Source organism: Diadema antillarum, unplaced genomic scaffold (assembly GCF_040938485.1).
Source record: "Diadema antillarum isolate AM-2024a unplaced genomic scaffold, OU_Dant_1.0 seq00000398_RagTag, whole genome shotgun sequence".
Lineage (NCBI taxonomy): Eukaryota > Metazoa > Echinodermata > Echinoidea > Diadematoida > Diadematidae > Diadema > Diadema antillarum.
This window is the reverse complement of record NW_027271389.1, coordinates 2,055,928-2,073,192: the sequence shown is the minus strand read 5'-3', so window position 1 is coordinate 2,073,192 and position 17,265 is coordinate 2,055,928. Positions and strand designations below refer to the sequence as shown.

Here is a 17,265-nt window from a genome sequence, read left to right as displayed (position 1 = left end):
AACCATTAGTGCTGTAGGGAGCATTTTCAATATCCTATTCTTGTGCTTCCCATGATTCCGCCACTATCTATTTGATACCATGCATTCTTGTTTGCTTGTTTGTTTGTTTGTTTGTTTGTTTGTTTGTTTGTTTTTAAGAAAACTTTGTAAACCAACGATGAAATTGGAAATAAATGAAATAGAATGAAAAAAAAAAAGCTACCTACATCAACAGCCCTTTCACTTTCATGATCTTGGTAGAAATAACCTTAGCAGTGTCTCTGAAAAATCAATTCAGACAAATGAGATTCAAATATATTCGTCTGTTACGAAGTAGACAGTACAAAACAGCCAATTACTATATCTTTTTGAACACTTCAAAAAAACGTTTAAATTTCTTTCCACAGTTCCTTTGTCTACAAATTGGTCTATGTATTTGTATATATTTATACTCTTATTATCTCGTTTGTCTATTTCTGTCATAATATTTGTTTATCCATCTATACCGTGGTATTTATTTTTGCAACATTGTGATCAGGGGTATCTCTCACCATCGTGCCCACGTACCTCAGAGAAATATGCCCCCGTCGACTTGGGAGGTATGTACCGCGACTTCACAATGTCCTATTCACCAGCGGAATATTGATCGGTCAGGTGAGTCAGAGCGAATGTTCCGTTTATAAAATCGAGCATTCACTTCTTGATATTGACTAGGAAAGTAGGTCAGTCTACTGAATGCCCATTAGCATTAATCATCTATTAGTAACGGGTGGGATATTGATCGGGTAGCTTCGGTGAGTAAATTATCGAGCGTTCATTTATATGAGTTCAATTTGGTATCGATTGGTCTGGCGAGTTAAGTTGAACGCCCCCTCGCGTATTCTGTGAGGAATGGCGCTACCCACCTTAAATCATTTGGTTTCATTTTGCTCTCGATTTGTTTTAAATTCGTGGTCTAAAGTTTCAGTATGGCTCTTCCGTTACATATTTCTCGATTTTTATCAGAGGACCAGTAAGTAAGCATTAACACAGATTAACGATTTTTTTCTTGGTTCTCCCTCACAATATTGTTGACCTTGTTGACCAAACGTCCTGACTGTTAATTCGCTATTATATTCGTTCAACATGAATCTTGAAACATGTGTGATATCAATTGCTTGAACAATCTCGCAGGAATCGTTACTCTTCAAAGTAAAATCAACCTCGAGGCGTGAAAATATGAAAAGGGGAATAATCCATATTTTGTCTGTCATTAAATGTCATGCTCTGAAGTGTGATTTTTTTTTCTCTCCATATCAATATTTTACTATAATCAATTCGTTTTTACCTCATAATTATAACCACTGAATACATTATGCCCCATCTGATAAAACTCTCTCATTACTGATGTTTTGTGTTCCTTTTTTTCCCGCTCAGCTCTTCGGCGTTTTCGTATTTTCCGATCCTGTCGTCTGGCCTCTGGCATTAGGATTTACTGCCCTCATCGACCTAATTCAGATAGGTTTTCTCCTCTTCTGCCCAGAGAGTCCGCGATGGCTTTTGCTCGAAAAATACGCAGAGGAGAGAGCAGCAGGAGGTATTTACAGTGTAATAACGGCCCCTTTGGGAGCCCAGGGTCCCATTTCATTAAAAAAAGTTGATAGGATAGCAACTTATAATGGAATGGCAATTGTCATGGTAATGACAAGAATCCAGCTTCCTGATTGGCTGTTGCTATGGGAAGGTTAGTTCAGCAAGAGTTGCTGTCATAACATTTTTCTTTTTATGAAATCGAGAGCAGAAGCGCGTCAGGGACATGCTGAATGAAAAAAAAAAGTTTACGATTGGATCTCACACTTGCAAAATAGTTGCCCATAGCAACAATATTATGTTCAAAGTCAGACATCAAAGAGACTTTAGATTACAAGAAGGATTCATGGTTGTCGTTTTTTTTTTCGTGTGGCATACCTACGTCAACAAACTCGTTTCACTTCAGTTCTGAAATTTGAAGGGGGAGGGGTATGCTCAAATTGACTCCATTATGACATTCTAAAATGCCTTTAGACAGAACGTACCTGGTTGATATAGACAATGGGTTCAAGTGTAATTTGAGCCGTTTCAAGTTAACAGGGACAGAAATGAAAATATAAATGATTTGACTGTATCTTTCTCTCTTTTCTTTTCTTTTTTTTTTGGGGGGGGGGGGTAACACTGAGATATATACATATATTACCAAATATATGATTTTAAAACGAGAAATTACATTTGTATTAAGAGAAGTGAAAATTTGTTTGTTATATTTTTGGGTTTTCTCTTTTTTTTTGGGGGGGGGGGGTTGTGCGTCTAAGGAAAGTACAAGGTAAACTTTCGACATTCAACTTTAGATGATTCATTGAGGCTTTCTCATCGCTACTCAATCCCCCCCCCCCTTCTGATCCACCATACCAAGCTTTTCGCCAGCTCCGCAACGTGGAGGACGTTGAGAAGGAGATACAGTCGCTACGAGAGGAGCATCGAAACGAGGAGCGGATCTGCAGGGTCAACGAATGGGACGTCCTCTTGGTCCGCGATCCCAACTGGAAGATGCCGCTCTTGTCCTGCGCCATCCTGCTTGCCGGGATGCAACTTTCCGGTATTAACACGGTCAGTGCACGCGGTTAAGGCGCGGTTGAATCTCTTATATTAAATGGGTTAGTCAAATACCGGTTAGTGATTGGCTAAACAGAGTCACGTGATGGAGGTACATTCGTTATGTTCGCCCATGGGCGAACATTCTTGATAATGTTCTCCCATGGGAGAACATTTTCACGTAACAAATGACAGAAGGCGTAGGATCGGCCACCCACGCGCGAACAGTGAATTTGGCTCTGCGCGAGCGAGCGATCGAGTGCGTTGTGCTCTGCATGCATGCTGGTGGTTGCAAAGATCGTACACTGTAACTACAGCAGCCCAGTCGCTGTGTAGCGCACTGTGTATTAAAAGCGTGCCGGTCGGGCTACGCTAGCTACGCGTAAGTACACTGAATCTCTACGATCTTTGGTGGTTGACGTTGACGTATTTGACTAACCCATATAATATAACAGATGATGACTTTTGTTGTCGGGAACATGTACCAAACGTTCAATCCTCAGGGTTTGAAATGCTATTTCGGGAGGCTATAAGTCCCTCGACTTCGTCTCGGGACTTATAACCTCCCTCAATAGCATTTCAAACCCTTCGGGTGGAACATTCGGTATGTTCCCTCCCCCGCCAGTCATCATCTATATAATGTCTCACGTTGCACCTGTGCGCGTGTATTTGATATGGGGAAAATACAGAATGGATTAACTGATGGCGATAAGGATTGTTGTTTCATATTTTCTTTCTAGCAAGAGCAGCGGAAGGGGAGGGGGTATTCGGGCCACACTATAGAAAAATAATGACTTTTACTTATCGCTGTTGACACTAGATCAGAGAGTAGGCAATTAGGTTCACTTTTATTTTTGTTTCTATCCAATTAAAATGGTGATACATATGCAAAGTACCCATTAAAAATTGTTAACAGTTTGTAAGCAATGTAATGCAGATTATAAAGTTGATATGAAATAAAATAATGAATAAACGCAATGTATACTTTGCAATGGTGACAAAAAGTGCAAATATTGATGGAAAGGAGTGATATAGTAAAAAAGCGAAGATCACTCGAAAAACAAAATTCCAAATCGTATCAAATAATAATCAAATTTATATGTTTGCAATTAGAGCATATTGCGACAGAATTAAAATTTTCAAACTGAAAGATATACTCAATATTGAAGAAAGGGAACTGAATAAATTAACTGTATTAATACTTGATATTGAAGAAGGAAATCTGACTTAATGTCCCCTCGTGTTCATGATATCTTTTGCAGTTGATATTCTATTCAACTGAAGTCTTTCAGCTAGCGGGAATGACCCCCGCCGAAGTGTCTGTGGCGACCGTGGCTTGGGGCGGGATATTTACTGCCGTGACGATTGTAGTGGTAGGTTTCTTGTAAGCAATTAACTTCTGCTTTGAGAAGACATAACGTCATTGACATTTGGAAGACCTTTATCTAAGCCATACACATATACCTGTGTGTGTGTGTGTGTGTGTGTGTGTGTGTGTACTGCTCTGTGAGTGAATGGATAAAGAGGGAGAGAAAGAGAGAGAGAGAGACGGTGATGACAGGAGGTTGTGAAACAATATGATCGACAAGATAAAAAACGCCCAAGATGACAGTGAAATGCTATGTTTTAATTTTACTTTCATAGAAACTGTCATGTGTCCGCAATCGGAAAAATGGAATTCTCATAGATTAGGTCACATTCAAGTTTCTGATAAAAAAAAAATAGTAATAATGTTTATTGTGACAGTATAGCTTGTGTAAAACGATATCGGTAATATAACAATGGTAATAAATCTATCTTTTTTGTTGTTCTTTTATCAGTCAGTACTTCCTTTACGTATCATTCAGTGTGTTATCATGAAGTAGTGTTAAATGAACGACAAACATTGTGCTATATTTTTGCTGACCATCATTACGCGCATATTAATTAACATGCAAACTTATAAGACAGCTAGCGATTTAGATTCGGTCATGCTTGTGTAATTGTATCATATTCAGAATTGATAAGAACGCGAACGTTACTCCACAACTTAATTCTCCTGTATTTGCTTGTTTTTTGCAGTTCTACGGAAATTTAACAACTCTCCCACGCAGGCCTTTACTTCTTTACCCGTATTTCGTTCTCTTCTTCATCGTCAGTGTACTAATTCTTGCCGTTGCATTTCACGTAAGCCTTTACAAGAAACGTTTCTTTTTTTATATACTTCAACTTATTACATTTGTACATTCTGTTGTACATTCTGTTGAAAGAAGTGAAAATAAAACCTTTGAATTGAAAAAAAAAACATATTACATTTTGAAGTAAGGTATTATATTTTGTGGATATCACGAATTTTTCATCGAGACCTTTATACCCTACCTCTTCCATTGCTCCTTGAAACGTTGGTTGTTGCTAGCGATCCTCTTGAATTATAAGGTAACCCTTTCGGAGCCAATGACTCAAAATAATGTGCACAAATTTCACACACAAACCTATGGACAGGGAATGAAGGTAGCAGACTGAGGGTTAATGTAAAACTGCTGCTGATTGAAGTGTGTGTTGATTTTAATCAACAGAATTAACTTTAACAATAGCACAGAAATAGAGGATTCATGAACATCATTCAGAAGTGAGAAATTAATTGAGTTTTAATGACTTCACGTGACTTCACGAAGTGAGGAGTTTGATCGCGAAATGGGATTAAGAGCCATTTTTAATATTTTAAAGTTTAGTCGATCATTTAATGCAGCAAAATAACACCTTTCCAGTGATACCTCACTTGTAACATAACAAGGAATATTCTTGAAGTTAGAATTAAAGATATCCCATAATTATTTTCTTTTGAATTTCTCTTTCTTAACCGCTTTAACCGAAAATGCTTTAACAGTCAAATATTATCGAATCACATAAAGTGATGACGTCAATCCCGCACATCTCTTTACCTTCATTAGCTCAAGGGGGGAAAATGAACAAAAAGCTCTTTCTCTCTTTATATAAGAATAAATCCAAATTGCGAAATTTGATCCTCATTTAAAGTTTTCAGCATTATTCAAAACTTACAATGACTATTAAGTTATGTGCTATATAATAATACTTTATACTAGGCAGTGGACGATAAATCAGTGACAAAAAAATGACTTTGATTTGGCGACCAAAGATAGACAAGGGAAGTCATGACGTCACAGGCTCGTCTAATTTGCATAAAAATTATGTGCAATGATTATGATAGTTAAATGAAATAATGCATATAGACTGCAATGTTTAAGAAAAATATCCATTACGTTTAATCTGGACGAAAGTGACAAAATGGTTGACTGTCCATTCCATGTGTAACATACTGAAGAGCTTAGGCAGGCTAATATCATACTAATATGCTATTCTGCATAATCATGCTTTTTCCTCAATTTCTCATCCCTCCAACACCCATGCAGGAGCGAGTTGATTGGCTGAGATGGCTCGCCGTCTGCTGTGTATGCGCCTTTTTCACCGCCTTCGCCGTGGGTCCGGGTAAGCGTGTAAAAAAGTAGTTATCAAACGTGACAAAGCATAAAATAGAATCCGGCATAGATTATGATGTCTTTCAAAGGAATGATATACTTTTTGCCAAAGGTAACAGGTCATATGAAGAAATGGCTATGAAGTCCTTAGAAAAGGTCCAGAAACATAATGGTGCTGTTGCGTAACGCTGAACAGTATATCTCATGGCATTCCTCATGAAGAAATTTTGTTTCATTAATTGAGAAATAAGAGTTTAAAAAGTGTAGGACCTTATTCAAGCGCTCCGCAGTGTCGGTGTGAACATTGCGATACACTTGCGCAAGCTGATGTGCATTAATCATGATCTTACAAGCCGAACAGACACGATTGCTCTCGGTCGGTGCAAGTTGGCGAGTGTCAAGTTTCTGTTGTGTGAGGTCATTGTGGACGATATATAAATATATATCATAACGAAAATCTGTCATCAGATTGCGGCAGTGAAAATCACTGTGATGTTGACGATTACAATGACCATTTCGTCGATGACCGTAACAACGATGCTGACGATGGTATTGAGAGTGATGTGTTATTCATATCAATGATGTTAGAATTCATATCAGCGATCCATTATGATGCCGACAATGTCGACGACGATGCTGAGAAAGGGGGAGCAAGGCTTGACGATAGTAGAAGTGGTCGTGATAAGGTTATGGTGAAAAAAAAAATGATGCGGCAGAAAATGAAAACTTGACACAAATTTCACCATGAGTTTGAATATCTCGCTTTCTCATTTTGATACTGTTTGTTGATTTTCGGGTTTAATTTGTTTTGCTTGGTTTTTATGCCGTATCTGCCATAATCGCTTCCATCTGCGTATTTTCTTCTTCTTTTTTTCATCACGTGGTCTAATAGGAACGATGACGTCACTAGTCTGTTCGGAGTTATGGTCACGTGCTCCCCGACAAGCCGCTCTAAACATCTCACAGCAGATCAACCTGTGGACAGACGTCCTGATCCAACTGATTGTACCTGGAGCGATGGTGAGAGAGGAAATACACAGATGTTGTATTATGCACGTATTTACAAAATATAATATCACGTACTTTGCACATAATCATGTGTGTAATTTATGTGCATATATATGTATATATATATATATATTCATAAACATGTGAGGGTGTGTGTGTCAGGAGCGTTTACTAAAGTCTTACATGCATTCCCGTCTTCAGGTCTGCCATTCGTGACCGGCAAATTCCAGATCACTGTTGGTGTCGTCTTGTCTTTTTTTTTTTTTTGGGGGGGGGGGGGGGGTGGGGAGGGGGTGCATCTTTCCAACGGAATGATGATGTTATTCTGTTTACGAGCAAATAAACGAAAAAAAAACAACATAACAACAGTTATGCAACTAATGGGTACCATTATAAACGTAATAAATACGCTTACGTCATTTCCAGTGTGTTTTGTGCAAACCGAGGAATTTATTCACAATAACTTATTCACAACGATTTGTTTTTAAATCTCTTATCCCTACTTATACGTTCTCAGATCATGATTGGAGCTTACACATTTGCAATTTTCGCTGGTTCCCTCCTCCTGACGTCACTCTTCATATGCTTGTACTTACCGGAAACGAGAGACAGAAGGTTCGTCGAAATCTCCACGGGGTTCGAGATGTTAAAGAGCGCCCCCACCGAAGACGAGGAAGAAGGCAACACTTGAGCTTTTCAAGAGTGCATATAGGACTTTCATGCATCTGCAGTGTAGCGACGGAGAATTCAAAATCTTGCCTCTCATGCGCTGAGCGAGAAACAGAGGGCGCATTGTCATGGGCAAAAGATGACAATGTGGCAGAGTGTTTACATTACGTAAAGACAATGGTTTGCATTCTACAATCTTCTCCGAAGGAGAAAAGTTCTAGAACCTTCTCCGAAGGAGGAAAGTTCTAGAACCTTCTCCGAAAGAGGAAAGTTCTAGATTTATACGTTCACCCTCTAAAAGCGCACACCGTGATTCCCTCCGCCATCCGCTTGAGTTGTAAGTGTAACGTGGGGGAGATGTTGTGACACTTTCGCACAGTGACTTCCACTAAGTGACCGTTTTCACCGAGAAAAGTTTATAATATATTGGGCATTCGAACAGATAACTTTTCATTTTTCAAAGTTGTATATCATGGTGAACGGAGCCTGTCAGAGCGGGTGTGACTGTGATTTCATCGAACAGGAGTATAGCGTTATAAGTATGAACAATGTGAAAAGAAACTTGGGGTCCACGTCACGACCATCACAGGCGAGAACATGCCCATTCTCCAAAGCTTCCACCATGTGAAGTCCAGGCTCTTGTTCCAAGCCGTGGCTGGTACTATGACAATCAGTCCTTGTCAAACTAGATGCGACCCCGCGTGAAAACAGTGCATTTTATAACGAAGGACAAATCATGTTATGTTAACTTTTAGTTTCTTCTTCTTCTTCTTTTTTTTTACTTCTCTAAGTTATTTTAAAATGCATTATCACGAGAAGCAAGCAAACTTGCACAAAACATGTGCAGTGTAATCCATTTAAGGTAAACAAATGAAGCAAGGACATAAGTATAATTTCAAAGAAAGATGCTTGATACCGTTAATTCAATTAAATTTCAGGAGAAAGAGATGTAAATAGAGGATAGAGGAGGCTGTTGGCCAATAGATTCCTTTACAAAACAGAATATTCTACCTTATAGAGTAGAATAGGGGTTTAAAGCGATTTGAGGTGATAAGTCTATAATTAGAAAGCTTGGAGAGCAGCAGTGTGAAAAAGACGACCGAAAGACAAGTTGACGGTTAAAAAGTTACAGAAATGAAAAAAAAAGGATAACATTGTGTAACACCGGTTGCTGTCGATCCCGAAAAGATGCGCGCAGACTAAGGTATACACATCAGTGATATAGAAAACAAATAGTAAACATAGATACTGTATAACACTGGCGTAGCCAGGGGGGGGGGGCGATGGGGGCGGTCGCCCCCCCCCCCCCCCCCCTAAGATTTGGACCGGGGATTTGGGAGGCGGAAAAAAATGCGTGTATACTGTATGCATGCACATACATTTCACTCAAAGTGTGCACCAGATCGTTGAATTTCAATTCAAAATATGCAAAATCTCTCGTGCTTGGGAGGGGGTATCCCCCTCCCAAACCCTCCCCCTCTGTGCCTCTTTCCCTAGCTAAGTACACTTTTTAGATTTACAAAAAATTCTGAATAATTCTGAGTGCACAAGACTTATCACTTATATTCCGAAAACTGAAGGTTCCCTCATGTATAAGGGGAATTTCCCCTTTTAATCGACCCTTTCCTCCCTCAGCCCCCCCCCCCCCAATCAGGTGTTTTCTTTCTTTTTTTGGTGATTTCCCAAATGTTGATTCCATCAAATATGCGTATACGAGATATCTCAATTTCAACCTTAAAAAGATAAAAGCTCCATGGGAAGGGAAGGTTGGAGTTAACACTCGCCCACGCCTTCTCCTGTGGCTATACCCAGATCGCTTTATTTCAATTCTAAAAACGCAAAAGCTCCGCGAGCGGGAAGAGGAATCCCCCTTCCCCTAAGCTCTACCTCACTAGACTTTATACATACGCACAGATGGTGCACATTCGGAATAAGAGCTAAATTCCGTGATTTTAACACTTCGATGAAAAAGTATCGCACCAAAAATTTGCACCAGATCGCTGAATTTCAGGTCTGAAAACGCAAAATCACCTTCGTGTGGGAGGGGATATGCCCCTATCTACACCCTCGTGTGCATGCTTTTTCTGTTTGATTGCTGAACAGACAGCGTTCATGATATTCAGTGTAAGAATTAGTACAAGAAGACTAGTGTATTCATATTATACCATTTTATAGGCAAATTGTTCAATAATAATCTACACTAAAATATACTGCAACCTTAAACAAGTAGGACTGTTTCAACTCGTTAAAACACGCAAAAACATGCATCAAATTGCACCATTTGCAACATCAAAATGCAAAAAGTTCTCACCGTGGGAGGGGGGACACCCCCTCCCACACCCTCCCCTACCCCCTCGCTCGGGTTCAGTCGTGTTCATGATATTCAATGAAAAGAATTGATACAAGAAGTGTATTTGAATTATACCATTTTATAGGCAAATTGTTCAATAATAATCTACACTAAAATATACTGCTACCTTAAACAAGTGGGACTGTTTCACGTCGATAAAACGCGCAAAAACATGCATCAAATTGCACCATTTGCAACATCAAAATGCAAAAAGTTCTCACCGTGGGAGGGGGGACACCCCCCTCCCACACCCTCCCCTACCCCCTCGCTCGGGTTCAGTCGTGTTCATGATATTCAATGAAAAGAATTGATACAAGAAGTGTATTTGAATTATACCATTTTATAGGCAAATTGTTCAATAATAATCTACACTAAAATATACTGCTACCTTAAACAAGTGGGACTGTTTCACGTCGATAAAACGCGCAAAAACATGCATCAAATTGCACCATTTGCAACATCAAAATGCAAAAAGTTCTCACCGTGGGAGGGGGGACACCCCCCTCCCACACCCTCCCCTACCCCCTCGCTCGGGTTCAGTCGTGTTCATGATATTCAATGAAAAGAATTGATACAAGAAGTGTATTTGAATTATACCATTTTATAGGCAAATTGTTCAATAATAATCTACACTAAAATATACTGCTACCTTAAACAAGTGGGACTGTTTCACGTCGATAAAACGCGCAAAAACATGCATCAAATTGCACCATTTGCAACATCAAAATGCAAAAAGTTCTCACCGTGGGAGGGGGGACACCCCCCTCCCACACCCTCCCCTACCCCCTCGCTCGCTCCGCTCGCTCGGGTTTAGTCGCGTTCATGATATTCAGTGAAAAGAATTGATACAAGAAGTGTATCTAAATTATACCATTTTATAGGCAAATTGTTCAATAATAATCTACACTAAAATATACTGCAACCTTAAACAAGTGGGACTGTTTCAACTCGTTAAAACACGCAAAAACATGCATCAAATTGCACCATTTGCAACATCAAAATGCAAAAAGTTCTCACCGTGGGAGGGGAGACACCCCCCTCCCACACCCTCCCCTACCCCCTCGCCAGTCGTGTTCATGATATTCAATGAAAAGAATTGATACAAGAAGTGTGTTTGAATTATACCATTTTATAGGCAAATTGTTCAGTAATAATCTACACTAAAATATACTGCTACCTTAAACAAGTGGGACTGTTTCACGTCGATAAAACGCGCAAAAACATGCGTCAAATTGCACCATTTGCAACATCAAAATGCAAAAAGTTCCTACCGTGGGAGGGGGGACACCCCCTCCCACACCCTCCCCTCCCCCTCGCTCGCTCCGCTCGCTCGGGTTCAGTCGTGTTCATGATATTCAATGAAAAGAATTGATACAAGAAGTGTATTTGAATTATACCATTTTATAGGCAAATTGTTCAATAATAATCTACATCAAAATAAACTGCTACCATAAACAAGTGGGACTGTTTCACGTCGATAAAATGCGCAAAATCATGCATCAAACTGCACCATTTGCAACATCAAAATGCAAAAAGTTCTTACTATGGGAGGGGGGACACCCCCCTCCCACACCCTCCCCTACCCCCTCGCTCGCTCCGCTCGCTCGGGTTCAGTCGCGTTCATGATATTCAGTAAAAAGAATTAATATAAGAAGTGAATCTAAAATATATACCATTTTATAGGCAAATTGTTCAATAATAATCTACATCAAAATGAACTGCCACCATAAACAAGTGGGACTGTTTCACGTCGATAAAACGCGCAAAAACATACATCAAATTGCACCATTTACAACATCCAAATGCAAAAAGTTCTTACCGTGGCAGGGGGGACACCCCCCTCCCACACCCTCCCCCCCCCCCTCGCTTGCTCCGCTCGCTCGGGCTCGGTCGCTTCGCTCCCTCGCAGACTAACCGCCCCCCCCCCCCCCCTAAGATGAAATCCTGGCTACGCCGTTGCTGTATAAATACTTGGAGCACTGGGGTTCGAAGAATTCTTTTTAAAAAATGCTGCTTACAGGAAAATTGTTAAGATTTCGTGCAAAGGGTCATCTGGCTCATTACACGAAGTGTTTGGTAATCTTGGGATGGGAGTGAGTAGCAGCACGTGGCATCATAATAAGATCCTCTTAAGAACGCCCTTGAAGCCTACGCCCAAAACTTGTACGGCTTCCACCATGCATAACGACACTGTCTTGTTCTACAGCGTGGATATCATACACCGAAATGCATATCACATGGCTGAGGCAGCATTGATGCGTTGTTTACATTGTGCAAAAGAACTCTGTTAAAGAGATATAGAACGGTTGCAAATACCGTACACTTTCTAGAAGAGTGAAATCAAGGTGTTTGTTGTCGTCCTGCAAGCTCAATACACACATAGTAAATGTTATTCAGAAGAAGTTCCGGTTCAGTAAACTATGCAATGCAATGCGACGGTGTTGTGGAATGAGTTTGTTCTCACGTTCTTGTTATTGTCTGTGAAACAGACACGTTGCCATGACAAGAATTTAGGAATGAGACAGAACGCATCAACAAGCCATTCAATAGACAACAAGTTTACACGCACCTGTACAATTCTTTAAGCTTACGAGGTTTGGCTTGTACGGCTTGTATAATTTGATGCATGTAAGATTATAGTTCCAACGATACCGTATACACGATACCAGACCAGTTCGTTGCAGAAGTACAATGACCTTACGAAGAGTTTTACAAACCTGAAATATGAACTTGCAGGTAATACGTGTGCTGAACTCATGGAAAAGAGCAGTGTGTGCTCTCCTTTTCTTTCTTCATTTTCTGTTTGATTTAAACCGTCTTCTGCTTTAACTGAAATTTGCCTGTCAGATAACATTTTATATATACAAATTAGCAATTATATACGAATATATGAAAATTGTCGATGCTTCCAAGATCTAGATGAAAAATAAGGTCGTGCCTCAACCAGGTCATCTGCATGAAAACACCTTTGATAGCAATAAGTTTTGATTTCATAGTCTGTACAAGTTTGAGATTGATATGTAATGTTCGTTCCATGAAACCTCTAGCTCCTTGGTATTATATTCAATATTGTGTCAAGACTTGATAGGTACCAAGGTACTAGCTAGCTTTAGATCTGTGACGCAAACGCTGAGACGACGCTATAAGGTTAAAAAATAATGGCGTTCTACACATGTTATGGGCGAGACAGCTGTTTCCATTGTCCAACCCGGGAGGATCCGTCGTCATATAGCGTTCGCGTCGCGGATCTAAAGCTTCCTATTATTTGAAATACGCAGGGGAACAAACCTTGGGGTTAAAGTGAAACTCCGCTTCATGTTCAAATAGGCTTGATCTGATTTCTTACAGTCGAATCAGACAAACAGAATCTTGAAGTTATAGAATATATGTACAGCTTTTCACGTGCTTTTACTGATGTGTGATTATGGTCGCACCATACGTCCGTGCACGTCATAACTCTCCTTTCAGTGTATATGCACAAAATATTACAAAACACATGTTTTTGGGTCAAATGTTTAGCGATAAAGATAACCTTTCCTGTAAAAGTCATAAACTACAAAACTTACTAAAATTACAACCTTTTCGTATTGATTACATATTATGTCAAGAAATCTATGGAAGTCTATGAAAGTCAATGGAAAATTGATCTGCAGGTCATCCGGGTACTTGAGAGATTGTGACGTCATCACGTCCTCCAATATGCATATATAGATTATGTAGTCGAGACTCGTGTGATCTGGTGTTTGTTTCTTTTTAATCTTACTTGTGATTTTGCCGACAACTCTGTTATTCTGTTCGACTGTTTATTCAAGCCGATGTGAATATGGCATGGAGTTGCCTTTTTCAGGCTGAACGATACTAATATTCAATGCTCTCTCAAAGCACTTATGACTAAATGTATCTTAATTTTGTCAGTTTGATCAATTTGATTTGAATTGATTGTTTGTTTGTTTTTATGTCTTTCAAACACTAATGCGATGATATTATTATGAAACATCGCCCAGGAGGTATGCAATACAAAATAGTACTAGAAAGATTTTATGTTTATGATACATTTTAACGTGAGGAAGTTCTATGTGCAACGATTATATCTAAACAAATTAATATATAGGAGGATAGATTTATATCATATTGTATCTGTGGAGACAATAATAAATGTATGCAAATTCATATCTATGAGCTGCAGAAATCTGCCAGATGGAATTTAATGGATGCCTTAAAATCATATCATAAGCACCTTGGTAGCATTTCCATTTTTTTTTTCAAAGAAGTGAGTAAAGGAAAACATAAATAAAGAGAAAAACGAAAAACAAAAGAGCAGCAACTTTGTGTTATAAATCACATGTGTAATTGCTGATATGTTTGTGCAAATGTGTGTGCATGCGTGTGTTAAAGCGTGTGTGTGTGTGCGTGTGTGCGTTTGTCTCTGTGTGTGTGTGTGTGTGTGTTTGTGTAAGTGTACGTATGTTTGTGTATGTATGTGACATGGACGCGCTTACAGAAGGAGAAAGGGCGCCATAACATCACTTTCCGGTACTTTCCTGCGACCGTGACTGCACCAACACCCCTTTCTCAGCCATTCCATCACATGGTTTTATTGATGGATCTGATTATAAAATCTATGGATATTTACCCCACCGGAGGACCTAGTGAAAGGCCATTTTATCCACTAAAGATTATTGCTCCTGTGGAAATAGTCAAAAAGTACTTGAAGTCATTCTGTTTGAATGCATTAGTTGTTGTATACATTGAACCTGTCGTTGGTAAAGTTTTCTGGGTGTTGACGAACATTAACAAACCAGCTTCCCATTAGATAAAACATGCGCATGCTTGGACTTTATTCGCGGTGTATTGTGTGCGCGTCTTTCCTCTGTCTTGGTTGAAACGGGCCCATGTAATTCATGTTCATGTGCATTTACCATTCTACGCGCCTTCAATCGGTATATCATGCGTCTTTATGTGATCGTCCTGAGGGGTGTTTCATAAAGCTGTTCGTAAAGTTACGAACGACTTACGAGCGACTGGTGATCAGTTCTTGTGCTGAATTATGGAAATTCCGATAAATATAGCACATCAGAATTGATCACCAGTCGCTCGTAAGTTGTTCGTAACTTTACGAACAGCTTTATGAAACAGGGTCAAGGATACATAGGTCCTAGAGCCTGATAGAATTTACATTCTAAGAATGTTTGCTCATAATAAATGACAGCATCGCACATTAGAAGGAAACTTTACCCTGCACTTTCAATCGTACAGTGTATCACCGGTTGTTTTGTTTTTTTCTTAGTTGTGAGGTATGTGTGTGAGTGTTTGTGTCAGTGAAGCTTTGTATGATATTTTTGCTTTATCTTTAGTCATACTCTCTTGTACACTGTACACCTTTGGTTATTAGTGATGTCATTCTATTTGACAGTGATATAAGTTTTGGCCATACAGTTCTTCAGACATACTCTATTTTATTCATGTTTCGTCTTGCTTCTACTTGTAAGTAATACATATTGATAAACAATACGGCAATGGGGGTTTGCACTTTATGGCGATTGACGACAATGCTGTAGACGATGTTTTTCAGATGTTTTTGTATGGATTCCATGTACGAGCTTTTATGCGAAGCCATTTAACTATCTGATTACCATGACAACTGTCATATCTCCGCCTCCTAGATTCGGATAATTAGTCGGCTCTGACAAGCGGGTTTCGTACTGTGCACCGCAGGGGCCTCCATATCCATGGTAACTTCTCGAAATTCTTGTTCATTGTAGTACTCTACCTCTGCAATATTGCAGTGGAATGCATTTTTCTATCGAAGAAGCGCGAGAAAGGGTGTTTCGTAAACCAGGATGCCCGAACTTGGAATGATCACTGATAACGTTTTACAACTTTAAAAGTGATTTGTGTTGTCCAATGGTACTTTTGTGATGCTTCGTTGTTGTCGAGAAAATCTCCTACGGCCCAGCAACAGAATGTTGTCATAAAGAACAAGAAGACAGAATGACAGACGTTCTCCTATGTCGTCTGATAGACTGATATTGAACAGCGGACGAATATTGCTCTGTGGGACTCTATATTCGCTGACAGACAAAGGAGGACTCCGTCATAGGGATTCCTTCTTTGTTCGTTGTTTCAAAGAAACTCATCAAATACTTCATCGCTTGTTTGGTTTTAATGCCGTTTCTTTTGATTAAGCGCGTTCAACATCACAGCCTACCTCGTTCCATCCAAGGTGAAAACCCCCACACGTGAGTACTATAGTATACCCATCGATCTGTGATGTGAGATGATAGGTTAATCTTAGCATGCAAGACAAACAAAAATGCAGGGATAATGTTGCTGTTAAACAATAATGTCCATGTGGATTGATAGCATTCAAGCAAGTTGGGACAAGACCAATAGAAATAAAACCGACCCCCCCCCCCCGTGATATTCCCCCCCCCCCCCCCAAAAAAAAAAAGATAAGGAAGTCTCAGAGAGTCGGATATCTGGAAAACATGTTCATCAATAGCTAATAACATATCTTACAGTGTAAAACGCTGTTCATAATTATCATTCTGACATAAGTGAGGAATACTAAACTAATTAATGTCTGATCATAACTATTCATTTGTGTCTCATTTGCTTCATGAGATTTATTTGCGCGATTTGCCTTAATGTGGACAAAACGAAAATATACAGTATTTGTACTGTCCCTTAGTGCGGAATCACCATCATGCTACACTAATAGCAGTGAAAAAAGAAGAAGAAGAAGCAATTCCCTCTTCGAGAAACTACTGTTTGTGAGGTTTATATAGGTAATAGTTGAGCCTCTTCCTCTGTGTCTGTTAAACGGATATGAATTTAATTAAGAATTTGAGCAGAAAGTAAATCAAATGTTATCGAGTTTGATATAAACGATCCAGGTTTGAGTCCATAAGGATTAACGAATGAGCGAGACGCCATTTTCATCTTTTTGTGAACCACCATGTCTGTATCGTATATGGCATTTGTATGCATGGCAAGACGATCTGAACATTATTTAACTCGTTCGCGATTTAACCTTTGAAGATAAGACAAAGTTTTCAATGCCTAGTACGGATATCTTTTCTCGAACTATCTGTGGCAATGGAATGCTATCTTCAGTAGATGTTGAAGGACAAAAATTAAGAAAAAAAAAAAAGAATTGCCCTAAACTATCTATCT

The 17,265-nt window shown here is 39.4% G+C and overlaps 1 protein-coding gene across 1 annotated transcript; it reads left to right on the top strand.

Moving 5' to 3' along the window:
* The first annotated feature begins 1,104 nt into the window (after positions 1–1,104).
* Positions 1,105–7,761, top strand: LOC139732076 (solute carrier family 2, facilitated glucose transporter member 3-like). The gene is made up of 7 exons (XM_071642951.1): positions 1,105–1,122; positions 1,396–1,555; positions 2,408–2,601; positions 3,849–3,959; positions 5,997–6,072; positions 6,955–7,082; positions 7,588–7,761. The coding sequence occupies exons 1-7, from the start codon at positions 1,105–1,107 to the stop codon at positions 7,759–7,761; spliced, it is 861 nt and encodes a 286-aa protein (XP_071499052.1).
* Positions 7,762–17,265: the final 9,504 nt, after the last annotated feature.